Source organism: Penicillium verrucosum, assembly GCF_028828655.1.
Source record: "Penicillium verrucosum strain IBT 35672 chromosome Unknown utg000001l_segment0_segment0, whole genome shotgun sequence".
NCBI lineage: Eukaryota > Fungi > Ascomycota > Eurotiomycetes > Eurotiales > Aspergillaceae > Penicillium > Penicillium verrucosum.
Genome location: NW_026643210.1, coordinates 14,724,308 through 14,742,789, shown reverse-complemented (window position 1 = coordinate 14,742,789; position 18,482 = coordinate 14,724,308). Strand labels below are relative to the sequence as shown.

General features: G+C 48.5%; 6 protein-coding genes across 6 annotated transcripts; 1 reads left to right on the top strand and 5 right to left on the bottom strand.

The window, feature by feature from the left end:
* Positions 1 to 897: 897 nt before the first annotated feature.
* On the bottom strand, positions 898 to 3,898 carry N7516_005437 (karyopherin beta; the record flags this gene model as incomplete). Its single annotated transcript, XM_057218157.1, has 7 exons — positions 898 to 1,078; positions 1,130 to 1,238; positions 1,297 to 1,534; positions 1,594 to 2,143; positions 2,208 to 2,833; positions 2,897 to 3,703; positions 3,800 to 3,898. 7 exons carry the CDS (start codon positions 3,896 to 3,898, stop codon positions 898 to 900), a joined length of 2,610 nt encoding a protein of 869 aa, XP_057080040.1.
* A 2,596-nt stretch (positions 3,899 to 6,494) lies between these two features.
* On the bottom strand, positions 6,495 to 7,451 carry N7516_005436 (uncharacterized protein; the record flags this gene model as incomplete). The annotated part of the gene is made up of 1 exon (XM_057218156.1): positions 6,495 to 7,451. The coding sequence occupies one exon, from the start codon at positions 7,449 to 7,451 to the stop codon at positions 6,495 to 6,497; it is 957 nt and encodes a 318-aa protein (XP_057080039.1).
* A 741-nt stretch (positions 7,452 to 8,192) lies between these two features.
* Positions 8,193 to 9,553, top strand: N7516_005435 (Zn(II)2Cys6 transcription factor; the record flags this gene model as incomplete). The annotated part of the gene is made up of 3 exons (XM_057218155.1): positions 8,193 to 8,383; positions 8,458 to 8,929; positions 8,993 to 9,553. 3 exons carry the CDS (start codon positions 8,193 to 8,195, stop codon positions 9,551 to 9,553), a joined length of 1,224 nt encoding a protein of 407 aa, XP_057080038.1.
* Positions 9,554 to 9,804: 251 nt separating this feature from the next.
* N7516_005434 (uncharacterized protein) lies at positions 9,805 to 12,736 on the bottom strand (the record flags this gene model as incomplete). Its single annotated transcript, XM_057218154.1, has 7 exons — positions 9,805 to 10,253; positions 10,331 to 10,480; positions 10,534 to 10,600; positions 10,656 to 10,865; positions 10,913 to 11,398; positions 11,448 to 12,376; positions 12,493 to 12,736. 7 exons carry the CDS (start codon positions 12,734 to 12,736, stop codon positions 9,805 to 9,807), a joined length of 2,535 nt encoding a protein of 844 aa, XP_057080037.1.
* Positions 12,737 to 13,152: 416 nt separating this feature from the next.
* N7516_005433 (uncharacterized protein) lies at positions 13,153 to 15,108 on the bottom strand (the record flags this gene model as incomplete). The annotated part of the gene is made up of 3 exons (XM_057218153.1): positions 13,153 to 14,769; positions 14,821 to 15,025; positions 15,077 to 15,108. The coding sequence occupies 3 exons, from the start codon at positions 15,106 to 15,108 to the stop codon at positions 13,153 to 13,155; spliced, it is 1,854 nt and encodes a 617-aa protein (XP_057080036.1).
* A 1,429-nt stretch (positions 15,109 to 16,537) lies between these two features.
* N7516_005432 (uncharacterized protein) lies at positions 16,538 to 17,593 on the bottom strand (the record flags this gene model as incomplete). The annotated part of the gene is made up of 1 exon (XM_057218152.1): positions 16,538 to 17,593. The coding sequence occupies one exon, from the start codon at positions 17,591 to 17,593 to the stop codon at positions 16,538 to 16,540; it is 1,056 nt and encodes a 351-aa protein (XP_057080035.1).
* Positions 17,594 to 18,482: the final 889 nt, after the last annotated feature.

Sequence of the window (18,482 nt, the reverse complement as noted above, 5' to 3'; positions counted from 1 at the left end):
GCACTACAATGGATGTACAATGTAGCTGAAACTCCAGGGCTGTACCTACACCATAATAAGTATAGCAGCAAAAGGAAGAGAGCTCGAAAGATAAAACGAAAAATGACCATTAAAACTTCAACACACATAATCATACAGACATCTTACTTCTACTACTACTAACTCATCAGCATGTCATTCACTTATTCCATCCGTGGGCAAGGTTCAGATGGATGGTTCTGTACATGACGTTCCAGCGTGATAGCATGGTCGTGGGCAATATCGGCGGCGTATACGAGGAAGGGAGACGAAATCAGGGACAGCTTTTTCATGACAATGACTCTTTTCTGAGGGGGTGACATGAGGGGAAGGGATACATGAATGGGGAGCACAGTAGAGTGGGAGGGGGATACATGAATTCTTGGGCTACATGAGTCGCAATGCTATAAGATGCGAGGGAAGGGGTCTTGTCTAATTAAAAACAACGTAGAAGGGGGATTGGGAAAGGTGAAAAGGGTTGTATCAAGAAGAAAAAGGAAACTCAGACAGGGCCATACAGAAACTGGGAAGGGTAACTCATTCGAACGTGTGTCATCAGGGAATTGAGCACCAGCAAAGGGTTTGGGGGAACGGAGTTCGTGACCAAAGGGAGTGATGGGAGGGGGATCCTGTGCTGGGAAAAATAGAGTAGAGGGGCTTGAGGCTAACGGCCAAGCGCTCGGGTTCGAAAACGTCGAGAACGGGGCAGCTACACTGCACAAATCAGGAGCACCAATTGGGTGTGGGCTCAAACAGCCCTAGGACCTGTGGCACGACCTGTGGCACGGAGGCCAACAGGCTCGATGTAAGTGGCAGATGCCTTTGGAGACGGGGTCGGACCACAAGCACTGGTAATCAACTGGGTGAGAGATAGCAGCTTTATGCCATACCAGCACCCATGTTGATCTGGCGCTTGACCTGCTCGCGGGTCCAGCGGGCAGTCTCAATTGTGCGCTCACTGTACTGTCTGGTTGTGCGAGTCTCCCTCACGAGCGAGGTGACCCAGTCGTTGCGGAAGTAGGCAGCGAGTTCACCGTTGGGGAAGGCATCAGCAAGATCACTAGTGAACAGTTAGTATAGACAATCGAGAATAGAAGGTGTCAAGGCATACCCAATAACGCCCATGGAAGACCGCATAAGACCTTCGCTGCGGTTGCTCTCCTGGGAGATAATGTGAAGAAGCTGGAAGATAGACTCGATGAAAGGCTGGAGTTGGGTAACTGTGATCTAATTAGCATGCTTACATCGTATCTGGGTGGAGAGTAAAGAGCAACGTACTAGAAGGAGTGCCCTTGTAGGACAGAAGAATACCACCCCAAGCATCCATGATGCCTTCACGGAGAGAAACAATGTAATCCACCATGTCGTATGGGAGGTCGGAGCTGGTGGTCACGCTGGAGGCTTGCTGGAGAACCTGGCCAACGACCGCCAAGTATGTATCGAAGTTTGTTCCGATGGCCTGGGCGATATCGCCGAAGGTCTCAAGAATCGCAGGCTTGAGCTGGTTGGTGGAAGTCTATTTAAGGAATTAGCATTGGACGTCAACTTCGGTATATCTGAGGGAAACAAGCTCACCTGGAGAGTCTTGAGAAGGAGGTTCATGAAGGTATCGCAGTAAGGCTGGACCTTCTCGTTCAAAGCACGAGCAATGTCGCTGACCAAGCCGATGGCCATAGAGCAGAGAGCAGGCTCTTCCTGGTTGCCCAGGGCGTTATACAGGAATGGGCTGAATGACTCCATGTACTTGATGAAATCGTCCTCAAGAGCGCTGGCAATAGCACCAACGGTGGCAAAGATAACATCCGGCACGCTTGACTTGGCGCCAAGGGTAGTCAGTACCTGAAGCAGCACGCTCATGATACGGTCGGCCTGAGGCTTGATCTCGACCTCGAAGCGCTGGACAATGGCCAGAATGACACTGATCAAACTAGTCTGCATCTCCTCGAGGAGAATACGGTCCTCGGCGCTAACGACCTGCTGCTGCATGGGAACAGTGTGCTCAAGACGCTGAATAATAACATCCGAGAGAGTGGCAACCATAGGCAGGCTGTCATTGGCAGAGTTCATAACAAATGAGTTAAGAACTTCGTATCCAGCAGTACGGAGCTGGTTGTCGGCGTCTTGTCTGTACGGGTGTTAGATCAAAGGGAAACAAAGGGAAACAAAGGGGTATCATTCAGGGGACATACCTCTCGGTCACGGTCAGTAGGGACTTCACACTGTCCTCAAAGTGCTTCGACAGAGGGTTGGTCTGTGAGCCATCGTCACCAGCGAATCGATCTGCGACGTTCATAAGAGCCCAGCAGCAGGAGCTGGCGATCTTGGGGGAGTTGGCGAGACCGTTGAAGAGACAAGAGATAAGCGGCTGGAGGTGAACCTCAGGGTCGAGAACCTCAGGGCAGCAGTCGCACACGCGACCCAGGGCGTAGGCAGTGGAGTCCCGGACGGAGATGGAGCTATCCTCCATCATGCCAAGCAAAACAGACAAGGCCTGCTTGATAAGTGGCTCCAGAACACTGGGCTCGGGGCCTTCCATGATGGCGCCGAAAGCAGCGACGGCGGCATCACGACGGTGCCAGTCCTCGTTTCGGATGTTCTCCTCGACGAAAGTCACGACGGGCTGGATAACATCGCCCTGCACACACTGTGCGTAAAGCTGCATAGCCTGGTAGGCAGCACGAGAGACATTGTACTCGTTGTCATCAGCATCCTCGTCCTGTCGGCACATAGATTGGAGCAAGACGGGAACAACCTCGCGGGTGGCGACGCGAGCAAATCCGAAGAAAGGACGAGCCTCAACACCCTCTTGCTGAGCCTATGAGAAACATGACGTCAGCACATGGTCAAAATCACTCGGTCTCGTGCGCTTGATACATACCTCAGCGTTGTCATCCTCGATGGCAATCTCCTCCTCGCAGACAGTACACCAGAATTCAATAGCCAGCTTGGCGACTTCCTCCTCCTCGCTCTTCATGCCCATGATGCTCAGGCCAAACAGGGCCTTCTCCATGTAGAAGCGCATCTTCTCGTAGTAGGATCCCATGATACGGTTCAAGCAGCCGAATGCAGCAGCCTGCACACGGACCTCATCGGCCTGGGTGGCCTCGCAAACAACTTGCATAATATAGTTGCGCTCTCCCTCGTTGTCCATGTTGGTTCGCACGAAATCGACGGCGTCACTAAGAGCGGCGATAGCAGCGTAACGAACATCCATGTTCGGCTCCTCGCGCCGAGCACCCTGGACGACCGCAGTGAGGATAGCATTGGAGTGTTGAGTCAGACTGGCGCGGAGATCGGGATCTTGCGACTCGCAAATGTAACCGATGGCCGTGAGAGATGACTGCTTCAGTGCGTCGTTTCCACTGGCGACATTTTGGACAAGAATGCCCATCAATTCGGGCCACTCACCACGCGGCAACTCGATGGCGGCGATGGAAACAATCAGTGTGGCCGCGGCATTTCCAGCGCGAGCATCGGGTGACTGCAGGGTCTTGAGCGCAAGCTCTTTAACCTGTGTCTTGGTCTCGGCGTTGATGCTCTGAGCCCATCGGAGCTGCACCTCGCGCAACTTGGCTTGATCCCGGAAAGTGAAAGCGTTCTTCAAAGCGATACCGGCAGCGACACGAATGTGAGCGGGGCTGCTCTCGTTGGCAAGTTCCTGACCGAGGGTGATAAGGTAGGCAGCCTATTAGGTGACAGAAGTATCAGCATTCGGGATCCTGGGGAAATCTTTCATGGCTCGTGGCAGGACGAAGGGGAGGGGGTAAGGGGAGATACATACGAAGTCAACCTCCGCGGCGTGAGCGAGTTGTTGCTCGGCATTGCTACGCTCGGCCGCATCTGGCGCGAGGGTACTCTGCAACACCTGACGGGCGTCCATGATGTGCAAAGAAATGAAGGATGTGGGGGGAAAGAGAAAAAAGAAGGAAAAAAAGAGGTGGAGAGAAGATTGGAAAAAAAGACTTTAAAACCCCTCTGGACCCGAATCAATCAAAGGGTTCGACACTCGGTGATCACCACGATAGAAGCTGTGGTGGAAAGAGGATTTCCTGTGGAAGAGTGGGAAGAAGGGACGGGTGTTTTTGTGGATATGACGAGGCGGCATGCACTAGGTCTTTCCGCGACAAGAGGCACAGAGAGGAAAAGGTGCCTTGAGTGCACGCCCAGATTTCAACACACAATAATTAGGTGGGAAAGTCTGGAGAAGATGGTAATAGCTGTGGAAGTGCAAAATATGTGAAGAGACTAAAACAAAGATTCGAAGCAAGAAAGACCACAATGGGTGAGGTTCTACGGGGGTTGCCTTCTGATTGGTCCATGTGCGGGGGTTAGTCAGGTACACGTGATTATCTGCCTCAGGCAGTATTCCTCCCTTGCTCAGTCGAGGACTTTTGCTACAAAAAGGTGACGGATCTGAGGGTCTCTACTTTGACCATCTCAGTTTTGACTGTCATTCTCTACCTGTTTGTCGCTGCATTTTTGCAGCTCGGGGAGCATCATCAGTGTCGAGACGATGCAAATTTTGCGGCTGTTGCATCTCCATCGGATTTCCCACTACGGTCTCAACTGTATCGAGACTTAACTACATACATGCACAAAAAAGAATTCTAGCTTATCCTTATTGGTACATAGAAAAATTCCTTTGTACGGTTTATGCCTTTTACCGCCTTCGTATATTGTACATATTCGAGTCTTATGTACTATTCATTGTCCTTGTAGAAGGTCATTGAGAAGAGAAAAAAAAGATATCCAGAAAGATATGCCGGTGCTCCCATGCATAACTCTTTTATATAATCTTGAGCCAGATGAACCAAATCATTATAGTCCCAAGTTGTCAAGGACAAAGACCGCATACACGGCCGACTACTATTCTATATATAGATGTATAGAAAGCATATGTTATCCAATAAGGCTGGGTATGCTCTCTATTCCTCGCTTAGATTGGCCTTCTGTCTTCTCGTTTCATCGCTCTAGCAGAAATAGTTTGGCATCATTGTAGTACCTTCGTCCGTCTGAATCAAATGCACTGGAACGAAAATATTGACATCCCCAGGAATGTACATTTCAGGGCTGGCAAGGTTTAAAGCTCAAAGAACATGACCCAGTGTTCCGAGGATTGCCATATGGTCATCATGGACGCCTTTGATCGCTGGATATTCGATGCTTGTAGTCAGGCTGTGGAACTGTTTTCCAAACCCAACATTTCAAATTCGAGGGATACGGACTAGGCACTTGGCATTAATTGGTTGACCTAGACTGCCTTTGACATAAGAAGCAAACCGAACTACCTTATCCCTAACACGTGGCTCGTAGGTCACAAGAGTTAGACATTCTTATTAGTGATGTTGTAGGAAGAAAGGGCTGAAAATCCGAGACTGATCTACCCACCTGTGATACTAAACCCACGGTCCCATGTCTTGCAGCGCTTCTAGTGATCCATTATGCGGCGCGAGTGATGGACCGAACAAAATTTAGACTGCGTTGACACCTGAGCATAATATGTTAACTCAAGCACTTAGACTAGGGACCGAATATCAACGGTACGACTGATTTGCGAAAAATGTAGATCTCCCGCGGTCCTAGCAGGTTTTTAATTTTTTTTAATTTTTGTTAAAAAAAAAAAACCAACTTCATGTTATGCACCTACGATCATATCAGACCGACCTGTTAAAATAAATCGCCGTATATATCGTGCGGCTTCTCAATTTGAACATTGTATTGGAGTTTTCTGCGATATTGGCGCCAGGTGGATAGAGCCCATGCCGTGGACCTATTCGAGAGAAAGGACTCTACTCCGGCGATCTTCAGCTGTACGGCCCCAGATATTTCGCCCCCAAATCTCAGAACCCACGAAGAAATCGCCGAATGGCGGTTCATAGGAGTCAAATTGTAACTAAGTGGAGTATGCATGCAGCTATTCCTCTAGATTTTGCTCCATTTTCATGTCTCGGTCTCATCTCCCCTAGCCGCTGCAACATCACAGGCTGGGCCTGATTTAGTGAAACCAGTTGATAAACAACGCCACTGTTCGAGTTACTTGTCCCCGCAACGGAACGGTCTAGCTTGACGCTATAATGACTAGACCGTAACATTCTACTTCCGGGTATCGAACGGGTAGCTCATTAGCGCCGTGCAACTTCCCGCTATAGAGAATAACGGGGGAGATTGTAATCGCAGTAGGAGAAATTTCAATCACAGTTGGTCAACACTATACAACAAAGGGAGTCGACAGTATCAAGAATATTTAAGTGGTAATGTTGATATTGCGTCGCATGATGCTATAATTGCTAATTACTTGGTGGGTATTGGCTTTTTTGGGGCCATACTTGAAAGGATGTTCCTAATGTGATCTGCGGAAAGCTATGAACAAAGGAAAGGGACAACAAAGATTCCGTATTGGTTTAGGACGAAAGAAGATCCAGGTTGCCTGACACCGCTGAGTCACCCGTGTACCATTCTAAGGTTGGCTTGTTCCTTTACTCCTCCAGAAGGCCCTTCAACGTCTCATTAAGTGTAATCTTGGGTGCAGCGATCTCCAGTACTGCTTTGCTCGTGGTTGAAGTTGAACATTTTCCTTCCCATGCTGTCACCAGAGCATATTTGAGAGAAGAAATCACGCTCTTTGATTCATTGGTTCCCGCATACTGGTGCTCCCAAATCTGTTCAATGAATGATGTGTCCTGGTAGCTGACTTTTTCAACCTGCGTATCGATGTACTGCTCAACCAAGTTCACCATCTGCTGCCCAGTAATGTCCTCTGGCCCATTCAGGACATATTTGGCCTTGTTGTGAACAGAAGGGTCTTCTTGGGACAAGAGATGAGCCGCAAAGACCCCAACCTCGGAAGAGTCTATTATACCGACAGGTGCATCCTTCGACACTATCAACTTGAGATGGCCCTGCTTTCCAGTTTTACGGTAGTGTTTGATAAATTCAACAGCACGGGAAAGGTAGAACGCCGAAAAGATATTGGGCTGGAGTGAAGTCCACTGTAGGTTGGTGAATTCGGGCGAGCTTAGGAGAGCCTCGACCGCCCAATGCGTACGTGCATAGAAAGCGGGACTATCTGCGCGGACGTTGGTAGCAGTGGTCGAGATTCGCACGACGTATTTGATACCGGCATTCAAGGCAGCAATGTGGAATGTGGACTCTTCGGTGAAGGCGTTCGTATTATTGTGTGGGGCAATGAATGCTCTGGTTACTTGATGCTCACGGAGCCAGTCGGAGGTGATATCAACCCAGTTCTTCTCTATCACTTCAACTCCAGACACCTTGGCAAGTCTTTGTGCCACTGGACTCTTTGAGGAACGAGTAAGGGCAATGACACGGTGGTCAGACAAGGCATTGCTTGATTGAAGCAACTTCGGTAGGGTTTCAACGACAGCTTGGCCAGTGTTGCCTGTGGCACCCACAATGAGAATAGAAGGAGACATGTTAAATAAAGAAAGATATTGTTCAAACAAATTGTAAGATAAGATGTGTTTGTTGCAACTGTGTCAACCATCGGGGGATTTACTCTGAACTTATTCCCCGTAAGCGGCCCCCAACCGGCCCCCAACCGGCCTCCCACTGGTCTCCACCTAGTTAGTGGGATGCCACTACTAGTACATCCTTTTTACTAACATTATGGATTATTCACATTACTTGTTTCTTTGATAATCTACTCTTCCATAGACCGAGCACGAGTAAGCCGGAACTTTCGTCATCTTGGTCAATATTCACCTTTTCAAATCAAATATGCTGTCGATAGGCAATCTTGGAATATATATGTAATTATACAAATACGACTCCATAGTAACTTCATGGGTAGACCCCCTGGAACCTAGTGCCCCGGTATACCAGTCCTTAGCTATGAAATGGAAGCAAATACTTAGGGCCGGTGTACAGTGGGGGTAATATTCATAGCCGCAACAGCTCAGACAATTCCTATAAAAGGAATTCTTCATATTTAGTATGCGATATTTAGAGTATTACACTAGAGATCCATAACTATATGTGATTATCTGTACTTTATGTTCCAGCATGGTCGCTGTAACATGCCGTATACTGTAGTGGACCTAACCAACCAATAGCATCTGCCGGGTTCACGGAATCAAGAACATCCATGGATGTTTCTGAGTCCCCGAAAGCCATTTTCATCGACACCTCGCTAACCACATCCAGTTTTCGACCTGATGGCAAGCCTTGGTAATGAATTAGATCTCTCACAATATTCACTTACATACAATTCCCATGCCTTCAAGTGTTGTTTTCCTGGCTGCAACGCCAGCTACCAGCGCAAGGAGCACCTGCACCGCCACGAAAGAAAACACGTTCAGCAGCAGGCTTTTCTATGTTCCAATTGTGGTAGGCAATTTGGACGAAGGTATCTACATAGCTTCTTCTTATTATTATTATACTCATTCTACAAACACCCACTCTAACTCACCTTGAACTCAGTGACACACTTCGACGCCATGTCCGTCAGCGTCATGGGATAATTGAACCTCTCAAGCGTGCACAGCGAGCTTGTAAGAGCTGTCATGCAGGCAAGTCTCGGTGCAGAGGAGGTGTGCCATGCGATGAGTGTCTACGTCGTAAGATTGAGTGCTCTTTCAACGACCCTGCTGGCACGGTAGAGAATCCATCTCCCAGACCCGAAACACATCATGTATCAAGCATGAAACATGATCAATCACAATCACAATCACAGAATACAGAGAAGGCAGAGCACTACATCCGTCTTTATTTTGAGACTTTCCACCCGTCTTGGCCATTCATCCACCAAGGATCATTCGACATACGTCGTGAAACGCCCTTCCTGGTTCAATCAATGATAGTCATAGGCCTGTGGGCTACTAGGGAACCATCTGCGCAGTCAGCAGCAGTGGAACTCCACGGTAAACTTGACTTGGCTCTTCGAGATCAAAGGGTTCGCACCACTAATAATATTCCCCCACACTATATGCCGACTTTACTAAGACCCGATTGGTAGGAAAAATGGGATGCCTCGGAAGCACCTGGAGCTTGCAGTACCTGTGTCTGGCCAATAGCAATGTACCAGGCTATCCTATTACATATCATCTTCTCTTTTCTTGTCAGCAGCCGGACTGCTGTCGATTTCGACTTGAAAGTCTCTCTTCCCCCAGCTGATTTGGAATTACTCGAAGCTCTTGTCCGAAGTTGTCGAAGGCTAGGAATGTTCTATTATCCGAACATCATTGCTAAGTATGAAGAAGCTGACTTGGCTTCGTTCGTCTGGGTTTGTGTTGAGGAAATCAAACAATTTAATATAGCCTTGTACAAGGTCTGTGGGAAGGCAAGCAGATCTAGTATAAGAGATGAAAGCCATGGAGATATTAATACAGTACGGTCTTTGATAACCGCAGGTGAACTTCAGTTCCCCCTGCCAAGCAATGTTCCTTTGTGGAATTCTGTTGGCGCAGATGAATGGTTGGCTGCTGGGAGGGACGAAAAGCTGGTTTCTTTAGATGATGACTGCCGGGGGAACTGGATATCAAATTCTGCAGAGATATTAGAATTCTTTCGGCTATAGAATTCGAACTATTTGTGCTTTGGATATCGGCACGAATTAATGTAAGAATTCCTGGGGAAATGATAGATCTTGTTACATACGCTAACGTAGGTGTCTTGACTATAAGAAGAGCGAATCCTTCTGCCAAGAGTCCAAGACTGCCCGCCTTACGGAAAAGTTCCCTAGCAAAGAGATCAATCAACATAATAGTGGTGCAGTGTTAATCTACCATATCCCGTGAAAGATGCAGCCTCCCATGTAATAATGCGATCCTAGTTCTCATTATTCTCTTCATCACTGTCGAACACTTCATCATCATCGCCATAATCATCTTCATCTTCATCTTCCTCCTCATCCCCCTCTTGATAATCCTCATCTTCTTCCTCATCCTCGCCCATCGCAGCATCCAAGTCCAAAACCTCGTACCGCATAGCATCCCCATACAAAACACAAATAGCACGCCTTCCCTTCCGTCCATTGACATCGACATGCACAGGCCGCGCTTTCGGGCCATGCGGAGCAAAGAGATGTATAAGGACACCCGCGTGAGGGGATTCAGGCGAGAGATCTAGGGTCGTGGCTGAGATGGTAGGCTTGGGGGCGGATGGCGTGCTGTCGCACTCAATATACTTCAGTTCCAGAGGTAATGGGTCGGTTGCCTCGTCTTGGGATTGTGTTGAGACGGTCTGGAAGGGGAAGTTGAGGAGATGGGAGGAACCTTCTGTTCGAGTAGATTGTTAGAGTGTGCCTGTAAAACCTAGAATAGGTATATTATAAGTATACGTGCGGGTGACTTACTGCTGTCGCGCCAGAGAACCATGAGTGTGTCATCTTTGACGAATTGGAGTTGGCGAACTTCGCCGTTTTGGAGGTCGAGGGTTGCGAGAGATGTACTACTTGTTGAGCTGACGCCGCCAACTGAGTTGAGGACGACACGGTAGATGTAGACTAGTTGCAAGGGTATAAGCAGCTGTGATACGAAGAGCGATTGTACGACTGACCTTGATGTTTTGATGTGACAGATCGGGTAGCGACGTATACTGAGCAAGGCTGGCCTTCCATGGCATCCTGTGGTTCGAGTTAGCATTTTGGACAAGATAGAAGCCAGCAGTCTTAAGCTCACCTCGTAGCAGAAAGTTAGATCGATAACCCCTTGATCGCAATCAGAGTGAAGCGTCAAAGGCGAGCGATGGAGAATTCCCCTGCGCTGAGTCAAGGCAATATCCCCAAACACCCTCTCAAACTGGATGCCTAAACGCCTTGTCAAGTCATTGAGCTTAGGCGTCTCGACAGATGTACCATCACCGCCCTTGTCCCGGGACTGGCGTTGCTGCTGAAGAAGTGACTTGAAAGTGTCGAAGAACGAGCAGTCATGCTCACCTGGAAGCCACTTATCAGTAGGAGGGGAGGGGGCTGAACAGCTCCGATCATAGGAAGTTGGCGGATAAAGTTCCGCAGAGCACTTTTTGTCAATGCGCCTTTAATATACTTCACAGTAGGAGGGACATCGAACAAGTCTCGCTTCTCTTGCAGCTCTTCAAGTGTCTGCGACAAGGGTTCGCTGTTGACAACATGGATTTCGCAACATAACCATCTAGAGAAAGCAGCAAACTGGCCGAGTTCCTCGTTGGCATGCGTGAGAATACGGTGCGCAAGAAGATGGAGACAATCAAGTGTCTCCACGATAGCATTGAGCTTGGTCGTGTCCAGCCCAAGGACATCGCTTAGCTTGTGAAACTTAGACAATCCAACCAGTCGACTAAGAAGTACTTGACTGCGTTCTAATGCCGGCAGGAGACATTCATGTGTCAGTCGCCGGATATTCTCGTAGCCGCCCGAGACAGCCTTATCCCATCTCTTGTGGCCCTATACCGTTCATTAGCATACTATCTCCCAAATGGCAAGGCTCACATACTCTTTCTCCAACAATATCCGTGAGGAACTCTTTCATAGGCTCAAAGCAATGACCAGTTACAACCAGGTGATAAATAGCAGTGATAAAATCACACTGGCATTTTTCTTGCAAGTCCTCATTGACACTGCGCAAGAACCGCGCAGGGAGCTCCTGAGCATTCTTCCACTCAAGCTCAATCTGCCGCTGCACCTGACCAATATAGCGCAGCAAATTCTGAAGCTGAGTAGTCTTCGACGCAAGAAGAGACAGATATCTCCCAGACTTCGTAATAAATCGAAGGTCCATAGTAACAAGCTCAAGCGGACCACGGGTGACACCCTTAACCGGCGAGGTCAGTAGGGCATGCGTAGAGCTCAAGGGGTGCGAAGTATGTCGCAAGATACGGCACGAGTCGGAGATACCGGGTGAACTTCCCACGGCAAAAGAGCCAATCTCGAAGCAATCAAAGATGCGCAGGTGGACAGTTCCATCGTCGAATCCGACGGAGAGCACATCAACCGAGTCGTTGGAATCCTTCGAAGAATGGAAGATAGCGTCGAGAGACACCCGCGAGCTAAAAACATCGTCCTCGCCTCCTGTTGCAGGCAGGGTGCTCAGCTTTGGCAGTGAGCTCTCAATGTCCACCAAGGCAAGTTCCCTGGGTAGATCTGCTTGAAGTGTGGTAGTTGCCTTGGAGGGATACACTCCCGGGGCTAAAAGGTCGTCGACGGAGACCTGCCCCGCGGATTCATGCAAATGCCGCTGTGCGGCTTTGCTATCGGTGAAATTGGCACCCCACCCGACACACGTTGCCTTGGGTGTCGGGTTCTTAGTTGGATGGGACAGTTCCTCTTTCTGCTGATAGGTCTGGTAATGGTGCACCGTCTTCCCGGTATAGGAACTGATGATGCGGAGCGAGCCATCTCCACACGCGACAGCGAGGAGGCGACCTGGTGTAGCATTAGTAAATAATCGCGCGTGGATTTAACAAACAAGGCCAGGAATATCTGATCATAGAGAAAAAAATAATATCGCAAAGACTAGCGACAAGGAAATTCAAACTCACCATTCCCCTTCCACGCCATCCCTCTAATCTCGCCATCTTCTTTATCCTCGCCTAGATACGGATCTCCACCAAAGGAGCCCCCGAACACTCGCTGCCCATTAAGTCGGAACACGCGTAGTTCTTCGTCCTCGGTCGCCAACGCTATCAGGTCCATTGTGGGACAGTACGCCACGGCCCGCGCCTTACATTTTGCTGGTAGGGACTTCTCCCCGACGGGGGTCAGCTGGGGGCCATCGACTGCCATTATGGGTGTTTCTTTCTCAAGACAAAGAACACATTCAGCCCATTCTTATTTTGGGAACATCAGAGGTTCAAGAACTGAGGTGTGTAAAGCTGTTGATCGCGGGTGGTGGATACAGAGAGGGATTCTTGGCGCGTATGTTTTGGTGTTCCGATCTGTTGAGATTCACCAACGTCACTCTGGAGTTTACATCAATTCGCTTCTACTCTACTATCTACCAGGTAGATTAAATTATAGATCGAAAATATGTTTTTCTTTTTCATCGTATTTGCTTTGTTATGATTTCATCTCTATTAAGAGCTAAATGATACATTTGCGGAGTACAAAAACTCCAATGCCGACGACCAGCGCCAGCAATATGATAATAAAAACATGAGAATAGAACTACTAGACAAAAGTGTCTGAGAGGGAGTCCCTTGTCAAAAGGGAGCCCCATCCATGTCAGCCTGTATGAGATTCTTCAGATAACTGAGCTCATCTATCAACTCCTGCATGGTAGCATTCCCCTGGAACGAGGCGTTGCTACGACGGGAGCGAATACGCTCAAGGGAAGTCTCGCTCACTTTCCGCTCTGTGAGAGAGATCTTTTGCTCCGTATCCGAGCCTTTGGAGACTTGGGGGAGGATGATCGGGGAGCCATTGGGGCTGCGCGACATCGCAAGGGCCTCCATGGATTCAAGAGCGCTAAATAGGGCAGCGTGGCGCTTGGGGTTGCTTTCCACTTCATCCATGTTCTCAATGCCCAGCCCAGAACAGTCTAGGCCAGGTGTGGACAGGGAGAGGGTGAGTTGGGGGAGATCGACGCTCCAGGGAGGGAGTTCTCCGGATGTCGAGTTCGGAGATGAAGGTTTGGAGTAGACAGTGAGGTGCGGGGTGTTTGGGTCAGTATTGGTTGCGCCATCGCCAGACTGTGAGAGGTCTGGTGTTGTCCATCTTTCGGTCGAAGACTCGTCCTGGTGATGGTTGGATGCGGAGGCTGATACTCTTGATTCATGCGGGTTGTAGTCGGTTTCGGTGTCGGTGCTCCATTCAGAGAACCGACTGTATTCAGGCACGAACTGGGAGTGAGTGGAGTCGACTGTTGTTGTTGTCATGTTGGAGAAGTAACTGCGCGGAATCTCGTCGTCCATCGCCTTGTCTCTTTCATCAATGGCGCGAACCGCTTCATCCATGACGGAAGATGGCGTGTTTGGAAGTGTGGGGAGTCTTTTTTCTTTGGTAAACGCCGCAGTTGGCGTGGGCAAGTCACCAGAGTTGGCGATATCCTTCAGGGCCTCCCTAATCGCACGGTTATCGTCAAATGGTGAGGTGTTTCCGTTTGCTACGCTGCGAGAAGGACTCGGTTTACGGGGCTCCGGACGCGTCTGCACTGTGAGAAGATGGCAAGCTGCCGTTTCTCCAGCGGTTGCTTTCATCGCTCGACGACTTTGAATGGTGGACGGACCAAATTTGTCAGGAGAGCTTGATGGAATTGCGATTCCAGCGTTGACCTTGACTCCAGGGATGTCGCGGCGATTCTCAACAGGCTCTTTCCGCTGCAGTGCTATATGAGAAGCATTCACTGGTTGCACTGGCTCGAACTTTCTATCCGCCTCAGTGGGCTGCCTTAAAGCAGCCAGAAGGGCCCGGGCTCTCGGGGGAGACATAGAACGTGAATCTTTCTTGTGACCCTTACGGGTGGCACGATGCGGCTGAGATGCACTTCGGTAAATTCCGGCCATCGGAGATCTGCTCGACAACTCTGCAGGGCTCGGTTCGCGACGGACTGGTGTAGATGTCTGGAGACGCACAGGCTGTGACTGTGGCTGAGGCTGGGGCGGCGGCTTCCGCGGGTTCATAAACTTGTCTTCGGGGTTCATAGTCCGAAGATATTCAGATCTTTGGGAGCTGCCACTCGCCGACCGTCCATGTGCGCGACTGTCGGGTAAAATGATAGGGACGTTCAGCACGTTCATGGGCTGCCCTGGAAGAAGCGGGCACATCGTAGTCGTTGGCTCGGCCTCGTTGTAATACTCTATATCATTATCGAGCAAATACTATTTTCCTCGTTAGCTCTTTCCTCTCATGCGATTGAATATCAGCCTCACATAATACCAGTAAGTGCCACCCATCTTCAGACCTCCTGTTCGCCATTGGGACTTGTCTGGTCCATCGCCTATGATATCTGTAAAGGTATGGCATCCTCTCCAGTGTCCTGGTCCGACGCGCGTATCTCTTTCCATCACATATTGCTTGGAGAAATTATCCCATGATCCGAGCAGCTTGACCGACCGGACCTCCGGTTTGGTAATCCTGAATCGTGGTCAGCGCGTGGATATATCAATTGCACTGGGGAGCACTCACAGTAGGAAAGTCATGAGTGTAGTCGAGATCATCGCAAGGTAAGACAGCCAAAGAAAAAAAAATACAGTAAAAGAGAGGTCGCTGAGCAAAACAGGTAATAGCACAGATAAAAAGAAGAAGAAATCAGAGAAAGAAAATGCACAACAATGCAAAATAGCAAGGAAAGAAAATGCTAAAAGACAGAATCCCAGTAGAATACACGCAAATGCAAGGCAACAAAAGGACAGTCTATATAGAGGTCAAAAAAAAAGGGACTTGAGGCGAAAGCCCGAGCTTATAACAAAACCCACCAGAGCTCACAGACACAAAGCCAACTCCACAAAGACGGTTCTATAATTACAGCCGGGAAGGGGTTGGAAGCACGCTGTACCTGTTTCAGAATCGAGTGACAGGTCTAAGAATAAACGGTTCGTTTCAGGTGTGTTCGGGGGGTAACGTAGATAATCACAATGCCATGGCCTGGACACACTCCCAAACCAAATAATCAAATTAGTTGTAGGGTGATGCTTCAGGAACCGCGATGGTGATGGTGCAATTTCCCTGATGCAGTGTGAAAGGCGACAAGACTGGCCAATGAGGGAGCGGAAGAAGGACGCGCCGACCACTTCGGGTTGGGAATTGTTCCTGCGTAGGGGAGTCCGGCGCTAAAAGGTCTCTTAGCGCTGCGGGTTGGGATGTTGAAACAGGGGGGTAGAAATGGAAGGTGAAACAGTAGAAACAGTAGAAACAGTAGGATGAAGCCCTGAAGGCTGAAAGTGAATAAAATCAAAGAGAGAAGGGGGATGAGAGGCGAATTCAAGGTTTTTTTTTTAGGCGATCGGCGCGGGGATGACTTTGACGATCACGAAATTGGCGGTGATGAGGATGTGGAGCGAGGAGGGATCAATAATCCGTGCTGATCTACTCCGTGTATGAGAATTACAACATATACGTTGTTCTAAGAGAGGAAGAAAAATAATAATAATAATAATAATATGATCTCTGATTCTCAGGACCGAACACAGTGTGGCTTGCGATCCTTCGATGGCCCCGTCATTGTGGTTCGTCGATCTCCATGCAAGGTATGGAGTACTATGTCGTACACATAATTAAATTAGTTAGATTAGTTAGATTCATAGGATTGATTCCATCGATTTTCGATTGATGTTATATATCAAGAGATTTAACTGATTTAACTGATTTAACTGATTTAACTGATTTAACTGATTTAACTAATGTATATACAACATAAGTACCTATTATTCTCCAAAACATCACCAGTTTGCAGGAAGCTGCAAGGGCCCGAGCTCTAACCATTTTCTTATTGGTGGAGATTAATTGAGTCCACAGATGTTCGATATGTCCGAGAATTCTCCACTCCGGCGCTTCCAATATACAACATAACATACCTAAGTAGGTCAAAATATGCGATTGGGAAATATAATAATCAAATTAGATGATCCTAAATAAAACGCCTAACATCTATCCAACCTTCTTCCTATCCAACCTCTTATGAACAGCCCCAAGCACAATCTTCAAAATCCCATCCCCTTCCAACCGCTTCCCAGCCCGATTTCTCCAAGAAACAGTATCAACTATATCCCTCATGTGCAAATTATTACACCGATCCCCAAGCTCTTCATCCAATTCCTCCAAGTACCGCCGAGCCATCTCATCATTCCCAATCTGGAAAAACTGAATCCCAACCTGCCATGGAATCGCACGACAAGAAGGCCCATCCAGCATCTGAGCCGTCTTAATAATAATGCTCTCCGCATCATCCGTAAACACTCCATCCGTAATCGTGATGATATTAATTGGCTTAACCGGCTCCGCCGCCTCTACCGACTTAACCAAGAAGCCCGGACCAGACGCGTCCTTTTGCACTCGTCTTTTCTCTGTCTCCTTTGCTTCCACCAGCTTGGTGTACGGGTCCAGGATATCAAACAGTCGACTGCCAACTCCTGTCCCGCCAGAAGGTCTGACGGAGGAGAAGATCTCGCTTACTCGTTGCGCGGTTCGGATGTTGTGGTATCCGCCCGCATCGAGGTTTGGACGTCGGCTGGAGCCGTGGGTGTAGTTGTAGTTGGAGTTGATGCTCGACTTTGGTCGGTGGTTGATGAAGTAGATGTCGATTCCCTCGCTGTCATATTTTGTGCAGACTGGCGCGATCGCCGCGATCGCGCCTTTGGCTTCTTCCCACAGTTCGCCTCTCATGCTTGAGCTGTCATCTACCAGGAAGATGGTGTGGAAGTTGCCGAGGAAGGCGTACTGGGAATCGGATTCTGGTTCTTCGGGGGCGCTGATTCTGATTGTGGGGGTTGCTGCTTCCACGTATGGTGGTGGAAGGTCTGATGATTGCTTCTCTGTGAAATTTGATGTATTGGAACTATGGGTGCGGCCTCGGGACCATGATGGAAAATGTGTTGGTGTGGTTGCCCCTTCTTTGCGCTCTTTGCGCTCTTTGCGCTCTTTCCGCTCTTTCCGATGGCTGGATGAGAAGGAGTGCCATAGTGATGTCTTTTCGGGAGAGCCCATGGCTGAAGATTGTGTATATTTAAATGAAGTGCAGGTGAGGAATATATGCCAATGGACTTCTTGGAGGTTGCTCTGATATTCTTAAATGTATGTTCCAAACAAAGGATTTAACCCAGGAAACACCTTCTTTATATCTACATGTTTGACATCTATCAGGGGCTCGGCTGTGAAACCCACTATACAAAGAATGGATAGCAAGGCATACTTCTGACAAACAAGGATTTTACCCCAAACACATGGTCAAGATACGAGTTTCAATCTAACAGTAAGCCCCCAAAGTCTGTGTAAGGCACAAAATGCCATCATAAATCATAAGGCGTATTTCGTTGACTGCAGCCCTATTGGAACTGACAGGGATATTGAGAAGCAATGTTACTCTACTCGTTTACGGATAAGTCCCCCCACCTTAAAGACGAGCAACAACCAAGGGTCATTGGGCGTCAGTGTTTTGAATTTAACCAATCATATAAACGCAGTTTCGGAGAGTTGGGATATGCACAGACAGATGGTCGTTTGTTACTAGTGGCGGAGCGAACACAGCCCCCGCATAGGGCCATCCGGGTGCACAGGGCGCAGCGTCTACTTCGTACAATATACTTCACAGGATGAACTGACCCATTGTTATTGTTTTTTTCTGGAATTTTATTGGAAGTCATGAGCAATCATGACAGAGGCTGTAATCTTTTAATTTAATATCTATTAAACAGTTCATGAGTCATAATGATAATCAACACACAAGGCGCCCAAACCCTAGGCTATAACACAAGGAAAACATACAAATCATTAGACACGTATCGACGCTGTTAGTTCAACCCAATAAGTAATAGAGAAAGAAAACACAATGAAAGAAACAACTATATCAGTCGTCATATATCCCGAGGCAAGTACC